This window comes from Coregonus lavaretus, assembly GCF_964263955.1.
Source record: "Coregonus lavaretus genome assembly, chromosome: 33".
Taxonomy (NCBI): Eukaryota; Metazoa; Chordata; class Actinopteri; order Salmoniformes; family Salmonidae; genus Coregonus; species Coregonus lavaretus.
In genome coordinates, this window is record NC_140020.1 from 17,654,999 (window position 1) to 17,672,902 (window position 17,904).

The 17,904-nt window shown below is 44.1% G+C and overlaps 1 protein-coding gene across 1 annotated transcript in view; it reads right to left on the minus strand.

Moving 5' to 3' along the window:
• galnt14 (UDP-N-acetyl-alpha-D-galactosamine:polypeptide N-acetylgalactosaminyltransferase 14 (GalNAc-T14)) overlaps positions 1-17,904 on the minus strand; it is a 116,926-nt gene that overhangs the window by 10,785 nt on the left and 88,237 nt on the right. Inside the window, exons 7-12 of the mRNA XM_084151303.1 lie at positions 16,752-16,839; positions 15,203-15,287; positions 6,453-6,556; positions 4,646-4,772; positions 2,810-2,902; positions 1,064-1,147 (exon numbers count right to left, since the gene is read on the minus strand). Coding sequence (XP_084007429.1) covers positions 1,064-1,147; positions 2,810-2,902; positions 4,646-4,772; positions 6,453-6,556; positions 15,203-15,287; positions 16,752-16,839 — 581 coding nt within the window. The remainder of the gene's footprint in view (positions 1-1,063; positions 1,148-2,809; positions 2,903-4,645; positions 4,773-6,452; positions 6,557-15,202; positions 15,288-16,751; positions 16,840-17,904) is intronic.

A 17,904-nucleotide genomic window follows, 5' to 3' on the forward strand; every position in this document is an offset into this window, starting at 1 on the left:
CTTGCTTTATTGTTTATTCACCAATGCATAGACGTCTGAATACAAGGAAGATGTATCATCTCTGAATGTAATGTTTTGATACTCATGCCTGGGATAGATTCATTGTGGCGTTTATACATGCAGATGCATAACTATTTATTATAGAGATTAACATTGAAGCTATTTAGAGTGTCATGTTCCGTGGTCTGGCATTAATGCTTCCTCAAACAACGTCTGAACTGAATTACAATCAATATACAAATGTACAAGAAGAAATAGCTCTTCACATGGCCATTCATCAGAGGTAGGAAGAACCCAATGCTCTGGGTGGGGGGATGTGTGTGTGTGTGCGCGCGCGCGTGTGTGTGTGTTTGTGTGAGAGAGTGAGTGAGTGAGAGCGGTAGGTAATGGAGTCTGCTGCCAGTGTGGATCTGTGGAGGCTTTACAGCCCAGTTCATTCACTTAGTCAGCAAATGGGAACCTGGAACCAGCAGCAGTGAATCCATCACACACACACAGCCGCCCCCCACCCCCCCCCATAGGTAACGTTACTCATATCCCTCATATCCTACAAGCATTTTGTAATAGCCTATGACTGTACTTCTCTCTATATATTGCTCTCTTGTATGGCTTTACCATTATCTGTGTATACTCTCTCTCACAGAGACGTGTCCTCCTCCTATAAACCTTTTCAAATCAAATTGTATTTGTCACATGCACCGAATACAACGGGTGTAGACTTTATCGTACATTAGCTTTTTCTCAACTTCTGTCAATTCACCTGTTCTTCAACTATCTTTTTATAGTCGTTTTTTCTTAGTATGCAATTAACAGTCGATCCAAGTAATCTAAAGGTCAGACCATGCCCTCTCCTCTCCTCTCTCCCGAGTCCACATTGTTAGTTTCAGTCCATGGGATTAACCTAAACTAAATCACGCCTGGCTGTTGTTGTATCAGTCAGATTGAGCTGCAAGCCTGGGACTCGGAGCAATCAGGGGGAAGTCTGAATACAAAAAATAATCATTAATCTATTCTGAATTAAGCATAATGGGATGTGTGTGAGTGGCCGGCCACACGCACTCACTTGAGCTCTGGGTAGACGTTGTCTAGATACCACTTGAAGGATTTGCACTTGAGACTCTTGCGGAGCTCTTCCCTGCTATGAATGCTGATAAGAGAGAGAGAAAGAGAGGGAAATGAACGTTAGAGAGAGGAACCTTTTTTATTATGCTGTCCTGCTCTTATCACAGAAAAGACAGTGCTACACATTCACACACAGGCAGGCACACACATACCTTATGGTGAACCATGTGGAATCCATTGGTGCATTACGTAATGCAGGGAGACCAAAAACACTTTTAAATAACCTAAATGATATGGTTTGAACTGAACCGTCTACCCAGGTTAATCATGCTATACTAAGTGCAATTTGGGTATGTATTCTCTAATCTTTCTCTATATCAGTCCTCTGTAGTATAGAACTTACAGTGCCGTGAAAAAGTATTCGCCCCTTTTCTGATTTTCTCTATTTTTGATACTGAATGTTATCAGATCTTCAACCAAAACCTAATATTAGATAAAGGAAACCTGAGTTTACAAATTACAAAAAAAAGGTATACTTATTTTATTTATTTAATTAACAAAGTTATGCAACACCCAATACTCCTGTGTGAAAAAGTAATTGCCCCCTTGCCCTCAATAACTGGTTGTGCCACCTTTAGCTGCAATGACTGCAACCAAATGCTTCCTGTAGTTGTTGATCAGTCTCTCACATCGCTGTGGAGGAATTTTGGCCCACTCTTGCATGCAGAACTGCTGTAACTCAACGACATTTGTTGGTCTTCAAGCATGAACTGCTCGTTTCAAGTCCTGCCACACCATCTCAATTGGGATTAGGTCTGGACATTGACTAGGCCATGTCATCCAAAAAGTTATACTTTTGAATCATCTGTCCATAGAACATTCTGTCCATCCAGGTGCTTTCAGGTGCTTTTTGGCAAACTTGAGTCAACTTTTTGGACGACATGGGTCCCATTATTCCTGGCAAAACACTGCATTCCACAGTAAGAACCTCATACCAACGGTCAAGCATGGTGGTGGTAGTGTGATGGTTTGGGGATGCTTTGCTGCCTCAGGACCTGGATGACTTGCCTTAATAGAAGGAACCAGGAATTCTGCTCTGTATCAGATAATTCTACAGGAGAATATCAGGCCATCCGTCTGTGAGCTGAAGCTGAAGTGTAGCTGGGTCATGCAGCAAGACAGTGATCCAAAACACACAACCAAGTCTACATGAAAATGGCTAAAAAGCAACAAATTTGAAGTTTTGGAATGGCCTAGTCAAAGTCCAGACCAAATCCCACCAATTGAGATGTTGTGGCAGGACTTGAAACGAGCAGTTCATGCTTGAAAACCAACAAATGTCGCTGAGTTACAGAAGTTCTGCATGCAAGAGTGGGCCAAAATTCCTCCACAGCGATGTGAGAGACTGATCAACACCTACAGGAAGCGTTTGGTTGCAGTCATTGCAGCTAAAGGTGGCACAACCAGTTATTGAGGGCAAGGGATCAATTACTTTTTCACACAGGGGTATTGGGTGTTGCATAACTTTGTTTATGAAATAAATTAAATAAGTATGTAATTGTTGTGTTATTTGTTCACTCAGGTTCCCTTTACCTAATATTATGTTTTGGTTGAAGATCTGATAACATTCAGTATAAAAAATATGCAAAAGTAGAGAAAATTAGAAAGGGGGCAAATACTTTTTCACGGCACTATATAGCAGTAGAAATGTATGGTGTGTAGAAATGTATGGTGGTGTTTCACTCACTCTCCGTAGGACTTGCCCCGCGCTGCAGGGCGAGCAGAGTAGTAGAAGAGCCTGAAGTCGTCCATCCACACCTCCGCCGTCCGTCTGGTGTTCCTGCAACACAGCCAGTCCAGCACACAGTAGGAGTCAGTAGGCGTTTTATATTAAACCACTTCATCCCAGGGTGGGCCAGACTGATAGTGTGAAAACACCTAGTACGTATGTGACCAAAATAACCATAAGCCAAGCCTGCCCTCGCATACTGGCCTCAAACACATTCCAAGAAAATGAATCATCTCGTTTGCTGGAGGAAAGCAGCAAAATAAATAATGTTCTGAGAGCCAAATGTACAGTATCATATTCTGTGCATGTCTAGCTCACACTTTTAAACATTCTAGTAATGTGATTCCTCTGACACTGCTGCTGCATACTGTGGCCCTCCTCCCAATAGATATGTATGTATCTTGCTTTAGACGTTAAAGGGATAATTTACTCCACTTTCATACACCTCTTTTCACATTTGAAAGCCTCTGGCAAACGTTGAATTTGGGGTGAAGACACCTTTACACGTGCATTCCAGTGCATCTCTAGCGTTCCACACTGTCCTGTTCAGTTAATTAAGCTAGTCTACACCCCTATCCTATCCCCTTGGCCCTCACAGGCAGGAACACAAAGTTTCAGCCTACTGTCACACATCACATCTCTCCTTTCCACCTTACACAGTCTCAGAAGGATGCATACTCAACACTACTGAGACACAGCCTGGCTTCTGAGCAGCAGCAGAAGATTCTGGGACAGAAAAGGGTGTAGCAGCTTGTAACACAAATTACAGTGATATTGTGCTGAGAGCAGAGCACCAGAGTGCAGGTGAATAAATTACATATAATTATCAGAGAGCATGCTGAGTCACCAGCTGCCATTAGAAGCCTGGCTTTCTTTTCAGGACATTAAATCAAACATCATACTTGGAGTAATTATTCATTAACTTGGCTGAACTATGCTACACATACACATTTTGTTGACAGGATTTATTAATTATTCATTGGAGGGCCTAATGTGTTTTGTGTTGTAAGTAAAGAGGGAAAGCTCATCAGTGAATGAACAGTGAACACAAACTGCCAGTCAGTCAAAGGAGAGGCAGCCAAGTCAAGGGGTGATTTTTGCACAACACATTTTCTGAAAACGTCTCTGTAATCAAATCAAATAGTGTGTTGTTCACTTTACATATTCAGTCCATGCCGTGACTTTCCTGAAGGCTAAATGCAAATGAGAAATACAAATTAAGAAAACCGATTCTGTCGATAATTGCATTGTTAACCAAGGGCAGCATTTCTGATTCATGCCAAAGTTGAACATTTGATAAAAAATTGTATATAGACAAAACTTTTCAGATAGAATCATAGAAATTGGGTGCACACGCACGATCAGCTAACTAAAGCCCTGCCAAACACAGCAACAACATGATTCTAATCCCCAATATGGAAAGAGAGCCAAACTACTCTGATGTACAGAAGAGAATAGAGCTTAGCATAATACATTCAAAACACAATGTTTGGCAAAGCTTTAGAGAAAACTACAGCAATGTCTTCAATTTGTATTTGCTACGTTCGCTGCTAATCTTATCCCACTATTGGGTTGCATTGCACGAATACCGGCCTACAGCTCAATAACTCATACAGTACATATCGAGTGGTACATTGCAGTACCTATTTTGGTTGCCGTGGGTTGCTTTGTTATTTTGGAGCAGGCAGATAGATACAGTAAGATATAGGTGTTACTTGATGTAGGTGTTGAGTGCCTTTGTATTTTGGAGCAGGCTGTGAGATAGGATACAATACAGATGGAGTCAGGTCTTACTTGATGTAGGTGTTGGCGTTGCCCTCAGGGAAGATGTAAGGGTGTTTCTTGCGGAAGACGTGGCCGACCCTGCTGCAGGGGATAATCTCCAGGCTCCCTCCACACATCCACACCCGGAACGAGATCTCTACAGGGGATCACACACACGCCACACAACACAACACAACACACAAAACACAGCTACCATTAGTTATCATTGTCCCATGGAATAGCTCAGGGGCTATCCTGACCCACAGAGAGCAGAACTGTTTTGTATGTTCAGTGCTTGTAGACTGTATGAGTGGTGGGTGAGAGGAGGTGCAGTGGGACAACAGAGTCCTAAGGACAGAGCTCTCATATACTGTAAGATGGAGAACGGTTACAGGGGACAGGAGGTGAAATTCTAACACACAGTTTCGCATATGTCTTGGTCATCTACAAGTGAAACCAAGTTAAGACTAGACTCCTGTTAAGACGTTATATTATTTCACGTTCCAATACAATCCATACACATTACCCATCATCCTTATCATCATCAGCATCTGTATATGGGGCAGCTCTGACGCCTTGAATATTTGATAACATGCTTGCTGCCTCATATCTCATGTTTAAATCTGCCATGTCCTCTGCTCACTTAAAGAAACCATGTGAAAGTAAATGAAGTCCTTCCATTGCCTGGTCTAATTTAGCCCAGGATAATATAGTAGCCTATAGACATCCGGCCTGTTGCTACACACCAGTTTTTCAAACCCAACAGAGTTGAAGTTTCGTAGCCTCAACATAATTTTATATGCTGTGTTTTTCTTTTTCCGAGTAACATGTTCAACACTTTCCCAACAAGCCTCTGAGCTTTTTCTGCATTTCAAAGTGTTAAAGGGAGCAGTGCAGGGAATACTTTCCATCTTGGAGAGAAAGCACAAAAGAGAGAAATAAAAGAGATATGTGGAAGAGAGATGAAGAGAGAGAAAATAAAAGAGACTGGGGAGAGAGATAAAGAGAAAGAGAGAGAGAGAGCATCCTATTCAAGTCTTACTGTACCCCTGTCTCTGCTTTGTTCTCTATTGATCTGAAACAGCAGCAGCAGTACAGACAGGGGAACCTGTCAGTCTACTATGTGAACTCCAGAATCCTTCTGCCAGAGATACATGGGAGAGAACTAGTCAGCCTCCTGGCCTTTTTAGAATCTGGAACACACTATGAATCATCCCCACCACTACCACGGTTAGCTCTGGCTGCTGTGCACAACTCGCCTGCAGATGTACCTGACAGGAGCAAACATGAAGCAGGGAAGAGAAGTACTAACGCTACCTATTGCTCCAGGGGTCTGGCTATGACTGGAATAGCTGAAATGTTTACACTCGCTCTAGCTTGTTTGACGGTGATGTGGTGTTATGCTGAAAAATGATTGGTCATAGAAATTCTGCTTAATTTTTGTGTCTTCTTGACCCTTGACATTTTATAGTCAACTATACAATAAGTGTTACAAGTCCAACATATGGAGAGCGTTTGATTGATTTGAAAAATTATCACTTCATGACCTGCAAGATGAGGATTTGGGGGGTTTGGGACTGTGGTAAAATAACCATTACAAACCCAAAGAGTATCCCTCCAAAACATCCAACACAATACATCAACTGTCCCGCTTTAGTAAGGAAAGGCCTCATGGCGGCAGCGCCCTTGAGCAGACAGAAGGACTGGTGTCAGCTATAGAGGCAGGCTATAAGTGCTGACAGACTGCCACGCTGCTGCCATTCAGGTGCTCTCAGGCAGCCTAATCCCCCCAGCTACAGCCCAGCCCAGCTCCAGCCCAGTCAGCTGACTCACTCACCAAAGTTCTCCCCGCCCCAGATGTCCATGGCTGTGTCATACTTCCCCAGGTGGTTGAACCATGACTTGTCAATCACAAACAGCCCTCCGGCAATGATGGGAGTCCTGAGAGAGAGAGAGAGAGAGAGAGAGAGAGAGAGAGAGAGAGAGAGAGAGAGAGAGAGAGAGAGAGAGAGAGAGAGAGAGAGAATATTCAGGTAATATTATATCATGAAATATTGACTGAATGGGATATGATGGCTTCTCCCACCAAAATGTCAGACAGACTTGAGGTAGTTTGGTGATGTTTTTGTAGATACTAAGAACACATTATGATAGATCCAGGTGACTTGTTGAAGAGTCCAATCTATCTAAATCCTATCCATCTCCACACAGCTGAGTCTTGCTGATGTGAATAATGATGCTGGCCCGGCGAGGCCCAGTGAGTGTGTGTGAGCCGCTGAGTAAAATGTAAATTGATTGAGTGATAAAGGAGCCAGCCGGCGGACAGACCTGGGCTGGGCTGGCTGACAAGCAGAGTGTAAGAGGATACCTTCTCATTATCAGGCGGAAGCTGCACCCAGGCCCTCCACAGTGTGCCAACCGGGGCCTATCTAACACAATACACTCACAACACAGGACCAGACAATGCAGAGGGAGAGAGAGCGGACAGAGAAAGGGGAGTGAGAGAGAGGGGTAGAGAGAGAGCTCTCACGTTGCTGACTTCAAGGCAAGCCATTTAAAAAATATTTTTCTTTCATTTTGAAAGACGAGGAGCATTGTCTCGTCTCTAGAATAGACACGCTATGATGCTCTCTGGCGTCAACAACATATTCACCACATTCATTTTCTCACAGCGGTTTCTCATTCCCTGTCTCTGTCTGAAGAAGCTGAGTAATTTACACTGAACAAAAATAGAAATGCAACATGCAACAATTTCAAACATACAGTTCTTATAAGGAAATATCAATTGAAATAAATTCATTAGGCCCTAATCTATGGATTTCACATGACTGGGAATACAGATATGCATCTGTTGGTCACAGATACCTTAAAAAAAATAAATAAGGGCGTGGATCAGAAAACCAGTCAGTATCTGGTGTGACCACCATTTGCCATTGTGGCCTGTGGAATGTTGTCCCACTCCTCTTCAATGGCTGTGCGAAGTTGCTGGATATTGTCAGGAACTGGAACACGCTGTCGTACATGATGATCCAGAGCATCTCAAACATGCTCGATGGGTGACATGTCTAGTGAGTATACAGGCCATGGAAGAACTGGGACATTTTCAGCTTCCAGGAATTGTGTACAGATCCTGACATGGGGCTGTGCATTATCATAATTAAACATGAGATGATGGCGGCGGATGAATGGCACGACAATGGGCCTCAGGATCTCATCACAGTATCTCTGTGCATTCAAATAGCCATCGATAAAATGCAATTGTGCTCGTTGTCCGTAGCTTATGCCTGCCCATACCATAACCCCACTGCCACCATGGGGCACTCTGTTTACAACATTGACATCAGCAAGCCGCTCACTCACACGACGCCATACACACTGTCTGCCATCTGCCCAGTTCAATTGAAACCGGAATTCATCCGTGAAGAGCATGCTTCGCCAGAGTGCCAGTGGCCATTGAAGGTGAGCATTTGCCCACTAAAGTCGGTTACGATGCCAAACTGCAGTCAGGTCAAGACCCTGGTCAGGACCTATGTAACGATCATGCTGTTTAATCAGCTTCTTGATATGTCACACCTGTCAGGTGGATGAATTATATTGACAAAGGAGAAATGCTCACTAACAAGCATGTAAACAAATTTGTGCAAACAATTTGAGAGAAATTAGATTTTGTGCATATGGCAAATCTCTAGGATATTTTATTTCAGCTCATGAAACATGGGACCAACACTTTACATGTTGCGTTTGTATTTTGACCAATGATGACAGAGGAGGGGAATTGATTCTTGAGGCAATACCACGTTCTCTGGTCATTTATAACGTCTCCAGAGTGCACTCGAGGCTACGACTTACAAATTTACCACCTAAATAGATACATTGACATCTGACAAAATACAACCCTTGCCAGCGAGAACCTTGGCTGCACCCTGAAAACAGCTTGAGGCTGCATGTTTTCCTCCTGCATTTCAAGTCTTGCATCAGGACATTACTATTTCTGGTAGTAAACATAAAGATTGATTATTGATTCAGCTATACTCCTGAGTGGCGCAGTGGTCTAAGGCACTGCATCGCAGTGCTAACTGTGCCACTAGAGATCCTGGTTCGAATCCAGGCTCTGTCGCAGCCGGCCGCGACCGGGAGACTCATGGGCGGCGCACAATTGGCCCAGCGTCGTCCAGGGTAGGGGAGGGAATGGCCGGCAGGGATGTAGCTCAGTTGATAGAGCATGGCGTTTGCAACGCCAGGGTTGTGGGTTCGATTCCCACGGGGGGCCAGTATAAAAAAAATATGTATTCACTAACTGTAAGTCGCTCTGGATAAGAGCGTCTGCTAAATGACGTAAATGTAAATGTAAATATCATCATAAAGTCAGAAACGGCCTTGGGAAAGCCAAATTAGAAAGTTCAGCCCAGAACTTGACGCTTCCCTATTTTGCAGCGAGACATCTTTTGTTGTATATTTCCCCTGCTGCAACATACGTACAGCATCTGCCAGACTGAAGGGAGTATTACAAGAGGAAATCATTGTTTGACAATGCTGTAAAAACCCAAGTTATTGGTGTCTGCCATTAACTGCTGCTGCTGCTTCCATTTTCAGATCCCACTTTTTTTTCAGACACTGTCCATAAATAGACCCCCCCCCCACTGGAGAGAAAAAATGACAGGAAATGACATGCCTATGACAAACAGATGATGATGATGATGGGATTGAATGACTGGATGATGATGTGTCGGCAGCGACAGGACAGCAACAGGCTAGTAAGAGATGGAAGATGGGGAGGATAATGACTCATTTGTGACTCAATATTCCCTGTGGAGTTTGCAGTGTTCTTTAAGTGATGTGTATTATTAGGTGGATGCAATTAAGAAGAGTGATTGGCAATGCATAGTAAGTGAATCGGTCTCCATTGACCTTCTATCGAACACTGTGCACGCACGCACGCACACACACACACACACACACACACACACACACGCTCCTACCATCTGTGCCTCTTTAGCTCACTGCCTCTTCCAACACCAGCACTGGTGCTGTCTCAGTGTCAGTCCCACCACTCCTGGTAGGTCTCTGCTAAAAAAGTGTGTGTCTATCTGTACCAGTGTTAGGAGCAGACTCCCTGTGACGCTGCACCAGTCTGGGCACATGGCCCATGCTGCCAGGCTGTGTGATGTGGGATCAGCTTCCCACCAGGCCTGGGTCTGTGCCTGGGCTATTAGAGGGCCTCATTACTCTAACACCCCCAGGGGCTGGGTGCTGGGGTGGGCACGGAGGGATGTAGGGTAGCGGACCATAGACACACTTAGGAGGAGATGGGCGGAGGAGAGGATAGGTGAAGAGAGGGGAGAGGGGAGAGGAAAAGAGAGGAATGAAGGATGGAAGTACAGACAGAGAGATGAGTAAAGAAGTATGAAGAGGAAACTAGACGAAGGGAGGATAAATAAGAAAACAGAAAGAGGGGAGGAGGGGAGGAGGGAAGATGAGAGCCAGACTGCCCTGAGCAGGGCTGAGGGACGCAAGTGGAGAGGCTCACCATCTTACTCATTTCTCAAGTGGAGGGAAGATGGCAGCCCACAGCCCAGCGTCTCTGACACTCTCACCAGCGCTCACTGGCAGGAGCCAAGGCTCTCAATCCCCGCACAGCACAGTGAATATTCATGATGGAAACACGTGTGACTTACCGGCTCGATTCGGTGTCATGTAACAAAATTTGAAATTGTGTTTTTTACATTGGATAAAAGTAGAGACTCAGAGCTAGAAAATTGTATATCATACACTAGTTGAGGAACAATGGGAAAGTAATTCTGCTTTGAAAGTTGATAAACTTGCAACCCAACTTTTGAGAAAATGGCCCTTGAATGTTTTGGTATACCTACTGGAGAGCTCTTTGTCTACACCCATTCAGCACCCTCTTAAGCCTTAGCCCCATCCATCTCTTTAAGGATTCACATGTGAGGCTAAACAGAGTGAGTACGGTAGTGTACTAAACAACCAAAGATTTCAAGACTAAGGGCTGATTTATATTACGTCTATCAACATGTCTATATACAGTTGTCGCAGTGACATCATGAACATTCTATTGCCGTCCAACATCAAACTTGTCGTTGTTGTTATGAAAACGTATAAACACACAGCAACCTGGTGGTCCAAAATAGCATAACTGGAGTATTTTAACACCAATAAACCCATCCGTTTAAAAAGTATATGTATATGTCAATCTAGCAAACCAGGTAACTAAAAGCAACTTTCTAAACAATGTTTTGGTTCGTTTTTAGCTTGTTAAGTTAGCTGGCTAGCCAGATCAAATAATGATCATATCATATACAGTGGGGTGAACAAGTATTTGATACACTGCCGATTTTGCAGGTTTTCCTAATTACAAAGCATGTAGAGGTCTGTAATTTTTATCATAGGTACACTTCAACTTTGAGAGACGGAATCTCAGAAAATCCAGAAAATCACATTGTATGATTTTTAAGTAATTAATTTGCATTTTATTGCATGACATAAGTATTTGATCACCTACCAACCAGTAAAAATTCCGGCTCTCACAGCCCTGTTAGTTTTTCTTTAAGAAGCCCTCCTGTTATCCACTCATTACCTGTATTAACTGCACCTGTTTGAACTCATTACCTGTATAAAAGACACCTGTCCACACACTCAATCAAACAGACTCCAACCTCTCCACAATGGCCAAGACCAGAGAGCTGTGTAAGGACATCAGGGATAAAATTGTAGACCTGCACAAGGCTGGGATGGGCTACAGGACAATAGGCAAGCAGCTTGGTGAGAAGGCAACAACTGTTGGCGCAATTATTAGAAAATGGAAGAAGTTCTAGATGACGGTCAATCACCCTCGGTCTGGGGCTCCATGCAAGATCTCACCTCGTGGGGCATCAATAATCATCAGGAAGGTGAGGGATCAGCCCAGAACTACACGGCAGGACCTGGTCAATGACCTGAAGAGTGCTGGGACCACAGTCTCAAAGAAAACCATTAGTAACACACTACGCCATCATGGATTAAAATCCTGCAGCGCCAATGACCAAAATCCTGAAGTTTGCCAATGACCATCTGGATGATCCAGAGGAGGAATGGGAGAAGGTAATGTGGTCTGATGAGACAAAAATAGAGCTTTTTGGTCTAAACTCCACTCGCCGTGTTTGGAGGAAGAAGAAGGATGAGTACAACCCCAAGAACACCATCCCAACCATGAAGCATGGAGGTGGAAACATCATTCTTTGGGGATGCTTTTCTGCAAAGGGGACAGGACGACTGCACCGTATTGAGGGGAGGATGAATGGGGCCATGTATCGCGAGATCTTGGCCAACAACCTCCTTCCCTCAGTAATAGCATTGAAATGGGTCGTGGCTGGGTCTTCCAGCATGACAACGACCCGAAACACACAGCCAGGGCAACTAAGGAGTGGCTCCGTAAGAAGCATCTCAAGGTCCTGGAGTGGCCTAGCCAGTCTCCAGACCTGAATCCAATAGAAAATCTTTGGAGGGAGCTGAAAGTCCGTATTGCCCAGTGACAGCCCCGAAACCTGAAGGATCTGGAGAAGGTCTGTTTGGAGGAGTGGGCCAAAATCCCTGCTGCAGTGTGTGCAAACCTGGTCAAGACCTACAGGAAACGTATGATCTCTGTAATTGCAAACAAAGGTTTCTGTACCAAATATTAAGTTCTGCTTTTCTGATGTATCAAATACTTATGTCATGCAATAACATGCAAATTAATTACTTAAAAATCATACAATGTGATTTTCTGGATTTTTGTCTCTCACAGTTGAAGTGTACCTATGATACAAATTACAGACCTCTACATGCTTTGTAAGTAGGAAAACCTGCAAGATCGGCAGTGTATCAAATACTTGTTCTCCCCACTGTAGCTGACGTCTTAATTTTAGCTAATTTGTATTCATTATTACAGGAAAATAAACTCACAACAAGATAATTATTTATAAGTTAATGGCGAGCTAATTACAGAAAATAGCTTACGGTTATGAGTGTGACTAAAAAGCAGGGCAATCTATTGGAGAATTTTAGAACTTGGACACTGTCTCGTTGGCCTAATGTTATATCCTAATTTGACTTTGGTGCAGGTCATGTTGTTCTTCACATTACCGTCTCTGGTAAACACACACTATATCAAATAAAATCTAAGTTTATTTGTCACATGCACAGTATACAGAAGGTGTAAACAGTACAGTGAAATGGTTACTTGCATAGTGGAGTATTTCGTTTAGACATGTACAGTGAGGGAAAAAAGTATTTGATCCCCTGCTGATTTTGTACATTTGCTAACTGACAAAGAAATGATCAGTCTATAATGTTAATGGTAGGTTTATTTGAACAGTGAGAGACAGAATAACAACAAAAAAATCCAGAAAAATGAATGTCAAAAATGTTATAAATTGATTTGCATTTTAATGAGGGAAATAAGTATTTGACCCCTCTGCAAAACATGACTTAGTACTTGGTGGCAAAACCCTTGTTGGCAATCACAGAGGTCAGACGTTTCTTGTAGTTGGCCACCAGGTTTGCACACATCTCAGGAGGGATTTTGTCCCACTCCTCTTTGCAGATCTTCTCCAAGTCATTAAGGTTTCGAGGCTGACATTTGGCAACTCGAACCTTCAGCTCCCTCCACAGATTTTCTATGGGATTAAGGTCTGGAGACTGGCTAGGCCACTCCAGGACCTTAATGTGCTTCTTCTTGAGCCACTCCTTTGTTGCCTTGACCGTGTGTTTTGGGTCACTGTCATACTGGAATACCCATCCACGACCCATTTTCAATGCCCTGGCTGAGGGAAGGATGTTTTCACCCAAGATTTGACGGTACATGGCCCCGTCCATCGTCTCTTTGATGCGGTGAAGTTGTCCTGTCCCCTTAGCAGAAAAACACCCCCAAAGCATAATGTTTCCACCTCCATGTTTGACGGTGTGGATGGTGTTCTTGGGGTCATAGGTAGCATTCCTCCTCCTCCAAACACGGCGAGTTGAGTTGATGCCAAAGAGCTCCATTTCGGTCTCATCTGACTACAACACTTTCACCCAGTTCTCCTCTGAATCATTCATCATTCAGATGTTCATTGGCAAACTTCAGACGGCCCTGTATATGTGCTTTCTTGAGCAGGGGGACCTTGCGGGCGCTGCAGGATTTCAGTCCTTCACGGCGTAGTGTGTTACCAATTGTTTTCTTGGTGACTATGGTCCCAGCTGCCTTGAGATCATTGACAAGATCCTCTCGTGTAGTTCTGGGCTGATTCCTCACCGTTCTCATGATCATTGCAACTCCACGAGGTGAGATCTTGCATTGAGCCCCAGGCCAAGGGAGATTGACAGTTCTTTTGTGTTTCTTCCAGTTGCGAATAATCGCACCAACTGTTGTCACCTTCTCACCAAGCTGCTTGGCGATGGTCTTGTAGCCCATTCCAGCCTTGTGTAGGTCTACAATCTTGTCCCTGACATCTTTGGAGAGCTCTTTGGTCTTGGCCATGGTGGAGAGTTTGGAATCTGATTGATTTATTGCTTCTGTGGACAGGTGTCTTTTATACAGGTAACAAGCTGAGATTAGGAGCAGTCTCTTTAAGAGTGTGCTCCTAATCTCAGCTCGTTACCTGTATAAAAGACACCTGATAGCCAGAAATCTTTCTGATTGAGAGGGGGTCAAATACTTATTTCCCTCATTAAAATGCAAATCAATTTATTACGTTTTTGACATGCGTTTTTCTGGATTTATTTGTTGTTATTCTGTTTCTTACTGTTCAAATAAACCTACCATTAAAATTATAGACTGATCCTTTCTTTGTCAGTGGGCAAACGTACAAAATCAGCAGGGGATCAAATACTTTTTTCCCTCATTGTAGCTAGCTAGCTAGCTAAACAATGAACCATAATCCCAACTCATAACGTTACTACCCTGTATGAATTTTGACAACAGTATCAAGTATTTTCTTAGAAAATATGTTCCTTCCTGGAAATGTGTGCTAGTGTTTTGAATATAAATGTTGTCTATCTCTGTACCTGGATAATAATTATGACCGGAAATGAACAGAGATAGATAGAGAGAGAGTGAAAGGGAGAGAGAGAGATGTGTAAGAGAGATCAATCATTCTAGCCGAGCACTAAAATGATCTGCCCTGGATTCAGAGCCATCTGGGGCCAAGAGGATTAAAGATGATCAACTCTTTTTGGCTGAAATAATGCAAAGGTGCTTTAACTGGCTGTGGTCCGGTCCCCTCTCTGATCTCCTCTGGGCTGCATCCTCATTAGCCGTGCTGCTGCTATCTCTGCAGAGATCAATGGTTTAACTGCCTCTTCCAGCTGCTGCTGCTTAGTCCGCCTCTCCCTCGCTCCTCCCTGATGGACTGTTTAGATCACAGTGCAGTGTAAGGCCACAGGAAGAGACTTCATTCCACTGTTCCTCCACTCCACTGCCAGCCACTGGACTTGCGGATGGAGGGATGGGCAGTCAGACAGGCACCCCCTCCTCCCCTCCTCTATCCCTCCCTCGGTCCCTCTCCTCTCTTCTCTTCTGCAGCCAGGCCAGACCATCCCATAATATCCGTCTTTATGCCTCCCTTCACTTACTTAATGGGTTCGGTGGGGTCAGCTCTCCTGGCTTTCTGCTCAGCAGACAACTGCTCCCACTTGAAATGTAGACTCCAGTCGAAGCCTGCAGCAGAGAGAGAGAGAGATAATCACAACACAAACTGGGAATGTGGGAGAGAGGGAGGGTGAGGGAGAGGGGGAGGGTGAGGGAGAGAGGGAGGGAGGGTGAGGGAGAGAGGGAGGGAGGGTGAGGGAGAGATGGAGGGAGGGAGGGGAGGGTCAGGAGGAGAGCATTGCAGGTCAGAGAGAAGGGGACCAAACAACTAACAAAAAAAGGATGATGAGGAGGGGGGTGAGAAGGAGGGTGGACTATGAACTATAAAGGCGGGGTCAATTATAAAAACGCTGCAGCAGCCTCTTCCTTCATCACACGCTTTATTAATCTCTGGCAGAACACTGTCAATAATTACAGCCACCATTCCTGCTAACGTCTCCTATTTAATTACTCTAATGATTAATTATGGGCCCCAGCCCATTGGCTAATAGCTGATCTGGGCTGAACCTTGGGAATGACCTTCATCAGGCTTTACACAAGAGCTTTTAAATAGCCCATCCCATCCTGTCCTGAGACAGACGCAGTGCCCTTGATGTCTTCAAATATACTGTATGCATGAGAGAACCAATGCATATCTGCTCTATGAATAAAGTATGTGGATGTGTGTCTGTCAAATCAAATCAAATGTTATTTGTCACATACACGTGTTTAGCAGATGTTATTGCGGGTGTAGTGAAATGCTTTTGCTTCTAGCTACAACAGTGCAGTAATATCTAACAAGTAATATCTAACAATTTCACAACATATACCCTCTACACACAAATCTACCAAGGAATGGAATTTAAGAATATATACATATATGGACAAGCAATGACAGAGCGGCATGGACTAAGATACAGTAGAATATTATAGAATATAATACAGTATATACATATGAGATGAGTAGTGCAAGATATGTAAACATTATTAAAGTGTGTGTACGTGAACATGTATGTGCATGTGTGTGTGTGCACGTCTTAGTGTGTTTATGTGTCTCAGTATGTGTGTGTGTGCAGGGGAGAGAGAGAGAGGGTCTGATTTGGCAGGCAGACCCAGGAGTGCTAGCGCAGCAGTCTGCAGGCAGGCAGGGCCGGGTCTCAGTGGATCAATACGGCTCTATTGACACCACATCTTTTTCATGTTATGAGTGATGGCTACATCAATAATTAAAACGTCCAATCTGAGAAGGCCTAGGACTATTATCCCCATTTACTGTCCTATCCAGATCTCTGGGAACACTGATTGGAGCTGTTCATCTGGCTGTGTGTGTGTGTGTGTGTGTGTGTGTGTGTGTGTAGCCTCTACTAGCCAGCTGGGGGAGGGAATGGAAAAGAAGGGAGGGGTGGGGTCAGGGATAAGGGATGAAAATAGGGATGGAGAAAGGGAGGGTTGGAAAGAGGGCTGGACAGATACAGAGATGGATAGAGAGAGGGAGGGACATAGGTGTGGAGATAGCGATGAGGATGGGGAGGTCAAGTCCCTGTAGCTCCATACCTCCACGGAGGTCAGAGGAGGCTGCTACGTAGGCGAAGGTATCCATGTTGATGATGTCGATCACTGGGCTCACCACACAGGTCGGGTCCTGGTGAGACGAGAGAGCGAGACGGGAGTCAGAGACCATGTTCCAAACTTACAGTAAGAGCCAATGGCACAATTCATTATTTACAGTTCAGAAGCTGAAGTTAATGAAAAAGCTATGGGAGTAATGGGAGGCATTGATGTGCTGCAGGGCACTGATTAAACATACATTATGTTCATACAATAGGTCACCCAGCAGTTTGGATGATGTTTCAGTTAATGCTGATACATCAGTAGCCTAGTAGTCCTGAAGTCAAGGAAATAACCAGGGAAAATGTCCACCTTTAGGACATGTGATACATCTGGTGAGATGTGCTGATTCATTACTGTTAGGGTCACTTGAAAGACGTGATAGTGGCTTGGGGTCATTGTCTTGTTTTTCCTCCTTCCAGCTAAAGGAAGGTACATCGATCAGTGTCTGATCAGATCACACAGAGTGACGAGGAGGTTAACAGGCGCTGTGTGTGAAAGTCATGTCTCCAAATAGTCTTCACACACACACCCGTGCATGCCATGCACACACCAGTCAGAACTCACAGACACACACACTAAGTCTCAGTCAAAGCCCATGACAGAGTCATCTTTAGGAGCTGACACACACACACACACACACACACACACACACACACACACACACACACACACAGTGACAGGCAGCATCCTGGGCAGTATCCTGGGCAGTCTGACCACATTATCTGACATTTGATTTGCCTCCTCGCCTTCAGCATCCCGTTCAGCTCATTTCTCACACACGCTCATCTGCTCTTCTTCAGACATTTACTTTCTCTCATCCCTCTATTCCCCTCCTCTCCCTCTTTTATTTTCTCTCTCACTCTCTGCCATGGTGTTTAGTCAAGGTGATTTGCCTTGACCAGCACCCATGCTTCACAAGACTGCTTGGGTAGACTACTGAGTTTTCAATCCCTTTATGCGGCTCTGAGAGGAATGTCCCTTTACAGCGGCGTGGTGTGTCATGAATATTATACATGCGTCTTTGTGCCTGCATTTACATAAATCAATAAGTAATACATTTAGAAATAGATATGTATATATGTGGACAGTGATGGAT